Source organism: Plectropomus leopardus, chromosome 15, assembly GCF_008729295.1.
Source record: "Plectropomus leopardus isolate mb chromosome 15, YSFRI_Pleo_2.0, whole genome shotgun sequence".
In the NCBI taxonomy this organism is placed as follows: domain Eukaryota; kingdom Metazoa; phylum Chordata; class Actinopteri; order Perciformes; family Serranidae; genus Plectropomus; species Plectropomus leopardus.
The window spans coordinates 11,384,793-11,391,547 of NC_056477.1; the positions used below are offsets into that span (position 1 = coordinate 11,384,793).

Sequence of the window (6,755 nt, forward strand, 5' to 3'; positions counted from 1 at the left end):
AGATGTCCTTTATATTGCAAACGGTAAAAAACAGGAAATTTCTGCTTTGGTGCGTGAACTCCTGAAATTACAATTCAAGAAATCTGATTGGCTGTTTGTTGTTGGGAGTGTGCTACAAAAAGGGATGTGACAAAGGTAGTTAAGTCAGGCTCAGAGCAACTTTAACAACTGATATCTATGTCAGACACACAGACTGATTCCCGTCACACAGCCAAACTGCTGCAGTAGAGTCCAGGGCCGAGCATATGGAGACTAACAGCAGAGACTTACTGCAGGCAGACTTTGATGCATTTGATATTTCTGAGGAGCTTGGGTTTCTCCTTGAAGAGCCACTGGTAAGTTTTTCTCATCTTTTCTCATACACAGACCTTCTCTGACTTTTAAGTATTTTTTCAGTTTAAAAAAATGACAATAACAATACTATATTTAATGGACCAAGCTTTTAGGTTTTTTTCTAACCACTGTTTGCTATTTCCTCTTTATCTGTCTTTTTTCAGTATTCAGCAGCACACATGGTACCACAGGGCTGAAACTGATAACTAACCTTGTTTTTGAGTAGGATTATAGAATGTTATTGATCTGGTGAAAGCCTGTTTCTTCATGTTTTCATTGAGCCAATCACATGACTGGGCCTGCTCTCTTTCAAACAGTTCATTACACTAAAAATGCTAAATTCAGATATTCTTTTCATAAAAACATTTGAAATAAATAAAATAGTACATATGGCTCAAAATTGATAGCAACCTTTGGGAATGATAGACTTGTGAACATTGCAAAGCTTACATTTTAGCCTTAATGTTAATTGTTCATTTTCAAACTAAGAATTAAACATTTGCATTAAGCCAACTCATCTGTTTATACAGTGATTTTCCATCTGGGCATGCCCCTGTTTTCTGCTCGGCTAATTTTCTCTGTTTTCTACTGCCTTTCTCTTTTAAATTGCTTTCACACTCTCTGATTGATAGCACCAGTCATTCCCTGACAAGCAGGTCAGGCACCATGGCAAACATGAGCTGATGATGTTACTGATTACACTCTACATGAAAATCCCCCATGCAAAAAAAAAAAAAAAATCAAATAAATAAAATTCAAAAATCAACGAGCAAGTCATTTTGTTCTTATCATCATGTAGACTAACCTCCCAGATTATTATCGAGTGTGGCTGGACCTGGCAAACAATCTCACACATCTGATTGAGTCACGTAAACTACGGGATCTGGTTCACAAGGTGAGAATAAGCAAAGCCTTATCCCTAATGCAAATCGGAGTTGAGAACCCACTCATGTATATATGGACATACAGTTTCATTTATGAAGTCTTGATGGTGCTCACAGTCCCTGAGAACATAAATATAACAACAGAAAATCTGATTGCAACCCAGATGCCTGTCTTGAGTCCCGACCTCTTGAACAACCATCGGGAGCTCAGGCTGGCTCACCTAGCACTGGCATTCATCAGCATGGGCTATGTTTGGCAGGAAGGACAACGTGCACCTGCTCAGGTAAAACACTACAGTTACATGGAATGAGGGATTGCTAAATGCTAACATCAATTTGCAACCAAGCAGATGTTACAAAGGTAGAATATTTACAATGTTGACCATCTTAGTTAAGCTTGCTGGCATGCAAAGATTTGTTAATTAGAACTGGACACAAAGTTTAACTGGTGGTAATGCCAGTAGTTTTAGTAGTAAAGTTTTGGCTGAAAAGTTAGTGGGATCACCAGGCTACAATACATATAAGTTATTAAATGTGGTTACACACTTCAAAGATAGGAGTCAATAGGGGCCTGCAAACACACAACACATACAGGTAAGTTCAGAGGGCCAAAATCAACCCATTCAGTGGCCACAACCAGTTAATTAGGCATCACTTTCACTTTCCTCAGGTTTAGGTGTCAAAATGAAGTTGTTAGGCTTATAAAAGGAGCATGGTTGGGCATCAATACTGGTTTTAAATGGGTGTTGAATCATGGTCTCCTGGGGAAAAGTTCTGTATTTGACCTTTCTGCCACCACTCAGGACCCAATCACCCTAGTGGAGTCCACTGCAAATGAGAAAAAGTCCCATTCAAGTCCTTTCTGGTAGAAAGTTTTATTTCATGGTCTGATAATGCCTTCTTGATCTTTTAGTAGGTGTGGCAGAGCTCTACTATCCCATATCTATGAAGGTCATCATCACTGCTAAAGTTTGATGGCATGATGCTGAGGAGAACATGAATATTTGAACCAATTATATGTCAATCCATCTTATATTTCTTGAGACATCTCACTTACAACTGCACACTCGACAAGAGAATCACCAAAATTATGAGGATACATCATCTGGTAACCATGAATATCTTTACAAATGTTTTAAACAATAGAGTACATGTTGCGAGGGGCTATTTCTTGGCAGCTTGTGAAGGAAAAGTCAGGGGAATCATCAAAGTCAGTAGGATTTATCCTCTGGGTACCAAAATATCATGGCAATACATCTAATAGTTGTCAAGATTTTTCAGTCTGGATCAAAGCAGTTTTGATCATTGCCATCCCTAGACACACAGGGTGGCTCAAGAATCTTCAAAATCTCAGTAATCCAGCACTCCTGGATTGAAACTTTACTATACTGCTTGTTTGACAGATTCTTCCAAAAGCCCTGGCCTGGCCCCTTTGGCTTGTATCTCGCAGGCTCGGCCTTCCACCCATCCTGACTTACGCAGATTCAGTTTTAGCCAATTGGAAATTAAGGGATCCCACAGGGTGAGTATTGTTGTCATATTGTCTCATTTAAAGTCTTAACCGTAATGACCATTGTCCACAGACCCTCTTGTTATAATAGCAATATGAAAGTATAACTGTATCTAATTTACGTCACCCAGAATTTTTTTCTCCTGAAATTGCATGCTTCTCCTTTCTTTTTCATTTTAGGGATATGGAAATTGGGTGAGTAGAATGAAAAGGAAATTCCTTGTTTTACATTTCTCAGCTGCACTTTCATTTTTGTAGTCATCTCTGGTACTTGTGATGCTTGACTCAAATGTTTTCAAAACATGCTTTTCTAAAATAGGAACATGGACTTGATCTTTTCTTTCCCTGGTGGTGAGACTTGCAGGGGATTTTTCATGGTGTCATTGCTGGTTGAGATGGCTGCCAGTTCAGGCATAACGGTAAGTACTGGCTGCTGTTCCTCTTTCCATGTTAACTCTCTGAACGTCAGCCTGATGCTGTCCATCTGTCCCCTTCCTTTTTTGTGTGTCCCATCCACATACTGTATCTGTCCTTGCCCCTTGTTGCTCGTTGCTGGATTATTTCAACTCTAACCAGGGAGCTCTGGAGGTGATGCACACTATGAAAATCTCTGACCCCATCGGTATTCAGAAAGGTCTGGCCAAAGTGACTCAGTCTTTGAAGAAGATGAAGGAAACTTTCAAACTCATGCACAGTAAGTTTGAATTAAACCTATCTCAATCTGAATTTAATCAGTTTGCATGCTGGGCCTTTTATGGAGGCAGGGAAATTCAAGGTAATTAGAATAACTGAATTTGGCTCTTTCCAGATCATGTGGATCCAACTGCGTTTCATGGAACATTGAGAATTTTTGTCTCAGGGTGAGTTTTAATGCTGTTGAAATATTCTGCATACTGAGGTTATTAACGTATTTAATATTTATCTTTGGTGCAGCTAAAATGATGAAATTCCCTTCTGCTTCAATCCTACATTGTACTTTTCTCCATTGCTGTGCTGTGTGCATAACTGGATAACATGTAAAATGGTACCATGTGTCTCTAATTGCAGGAGGTTTACCGTACATGTATGTGGTTTGACCTGTTTTAGATGGCGGGACAACCCCATGCTTCCAAGAGGGCTGTTGTATGAAGGTGTGAGCAATGAGCCGATTTTGTTATCGGGCGGGAGTGCAGCCCAGAGTTCAACCATCCAGTGCTTCGATGCTTTGCTGTGCATCCAGCATGAGGACGAGACAGGTAAAGATGAATTTCCTTCAAACTTTGACCCTATCAGATGCCTCTCGTGAATGAATCACTCTGTTTGTGCAGTCAGTTGATTGCTCTGACAGAAAATGTTTCCGAGAAAGGTTGTTATTTTTCTTTCAAAGTCTCTTTTCTGCTCTCTTCATTGATTCGGCCTATCCAGGAGCCTTCCTGACACGCATGAGGGATTACATGCCTCCTGCCCACCGCCAGCTGATAGAAACTCTGTCTGACTGTCCATCGCTGCGAGACTTCATCCTGTCCCATCCCAGCTCTGATCTCTGCCAGGCCTATAAGTCCTGTGTTTCAGCGCTGGTGGATTTACGGAGCTACCACCTCAATACTGTGACCAAGTACGTCATTGTGCCCGGTAATCAGGCCCGCGCCATGGGCTGCCCGCTGAGAGGTGTGGGCACTGCACTGAACACCACAGGGACTGGCGGATCCAATCTAATGGTCTTCCTTAAGAGTGTTCGTAACACCACTCAGAAAGCACTAATCCTAGAGAGGCCATCTACATCAAGAGAAACTGAAATGTAATTTATAGCATAGAATATCCAAAAGCTCTTCACTATGCTTTTCAGTTTGTATTTATGAGAGGTTTACAAGTATCAACATATATCACCTCAATTACTACAATCAGACAGTTGTATTTGTCATTATTAGCTTCAAGTCTTAATAAGCTTGCTGGGTCAGTTGTGCCACCTATTGCATTGTAATGCTTGGTGGATATTTAGGGTGCTTTTAAATAACTATGATCTTTTAGATAAATCCATAATGAGAAACAGTTTAACACCAGATAAGCATGTTTTTGCAGACCTCTACTAGATAAACTGTGACATCACAGTTCGGTATGGCCAATCAGACTCAAACTTTGAACCAGAGAGGACAGTGAAACACTGTTTTTTTTTTAGCTTGAGATTAAATTAGAGGAAGGAGGGAGATTTTTTTGTTATTATTACTATTTTTACTTAACAATAACTACTGCCATACTTTAGAAGCTCATATCTTCCGGGGAAAAAATATAAATATAAATATAAATATTCTTATCAGTCACTATGAAAATGTCTGATCATGTTGTTTTTAAACTTTTTAGAATAGGGAAATATGCACTTACAATATGCATGAAATGATAGAAATAATGCCAAATGGAAAAAACTGCATATGATCGATAAACTAATTTGGCTTGCAGACTGAAACTGAAAATGAGAACTCCTACGTGCTTGAGAGTAAGAGGCAGATGGCAGAGGAAGGAGAGAAAACCATGAGCTGTTAAAAGAATAGAGGAAGGAAATGCTGCAGGAACTGAACGACAGAGGACACTGGTAAAATAAAAGCAAAAGAGAATAAGCTGAGGAGAATGAAAGAGACAGACACAGCGGGGGTGATCAGGGGAGAGGGATGGGTAAGGGATCAGGTTTCTTAGTCTGATGGACTGGAACCCCCACTTGCCTCCTGGTCTTGACTTGAAGGTTGTGTCTCTTCTTGCAATTGAGCACTAATCACATTAGAGGAGAGAGGAAGGAGCTCAGCTGCAGTGCTGCTGCTGAGCCCTGGTCATGGTCCAACTCTGCTTCTCTAAAGCACAAAAGATGTAAAATGTGGACTGTATGACACTTGGTGAATACTGCTCTGGCTGTAACTACACCTAGTACTGGTTCAGTGGTCTGCTGTTTTATAGAGTTGTGAAGTTAAGGCGCCACTGGCTCTGGAAGTGTTTTCCCCCATTCTGTAGTCCCATTTCAAATTTTATCTTCAGTGGTACTGGGATAATGCATCAATCCAGGTTGTTCTCATGCACTGTTTGTGTGTACGAAGAGTAATACACCAGAATGTGTATATAATACACGTAGTCATGAGCCAGTTATTTGTATATAACCCAAATAAGCTGAAAGGCAATGATCATGTGATCAATGTGCTGACAAGAATAAAGAAGTAGTATAAATAGCAAAAGTCCACATAAATAATGAGACAGACTATTGCCTCTAGACATAGCAGCACACTGAATCATCGTCAGTTGAAAATGTTTTAATTATGATGTAGAAACAGTAGAAAAATGCATAATATTGCACATACTCACTAAATTGCACTTTCTCAAGGTACAGATCTTTGCATGGAAATTGGTGACCTGAAAAATGTTATCTACTGTCTAATGATGGGAGGCGAGTCTTCCTGACATTTCTCAGACATGTAACAGTACCATAATCTACATTAGAGCTGCTGTTATAAAATTACTTTAAGACTTCAATAAATACCTGCTTTGTAACAGCGTGCAAGTTCAGTGTCATTGCTACATCATCAGTGTTTTGTACTTAACCAAAGCTGGTGGCTACAAGTCTTCTCTGCTGTAAGGTTGCTACCATACTCCATCAGCACTGTATATAGCCCTTCTACTCTTGCAAGTTCAGTGCACAGTTGTTTGTGTGGGTTGGTAAACAGATGTTTGGTGTCCTGTAACTTGTTTTAGTTTACAAGATGGAACTTGCAGTTGAATGGCAAGATAAATTAATATTACAAAACAACACTTCAAGTGTCAGCTAAGTGGGCATGAAGCAAATTACTTAGAAGTAGATTAGGTTCAAGACTTCACATCAGAGCTGCTGTGACACGTAGTGACTGAGAGGGAAGGCAAACTCTTAACAGACTCGAAGAGAAATGTCAAAATAGCCTTTACTTTTTGTTAAAAAAAAAAAACAGAAAACAAACACTTTTTAAGTTATCATAGAAAATATTCTGCCTTGGAAGTAGTCAAAACATTATATATGTTGTTAAAAAAATCTGACCTTA

At 39.6% G+C, this 6,755-nt stretch overlaps 1 protein-coding gene across 1 annotated transcript; it reads left to right on the forward strand.

The window, feature by feature from the left end:
* The first annotated feature begins 242 nt into the window (after window positions 1-242).
* Window positions 243-4,508, forward strand: LOC121955034 (indoleamine 2,3-dioxygenase 2-like). Its single transcript, XM_042502819.1, has 10 exons — window positions 243-335; window positions 1,133-1,228; window positions 1,382-1,501; window positions 2,621-2,739; window positions 2,908-2,922; window positions 3,047-3,146; window positions 3,304-3,421; window positions 3,536-3,587; window positions 3,814-3,962; window positions 4,132-4,508. The coding sequence occupies exons 1-10, from the start codon at window positions 246-248 to the stop codon at window positions 4,506-4,508; spliced, it is 1,236 nt and encodes a 411-aa protein (XP_042358753.1). The 5' UTR covers window positions 243-245.
* The last annotated feature ends 2,247 nt before the right edge of the window (window positions 4,509-6,755 follow it).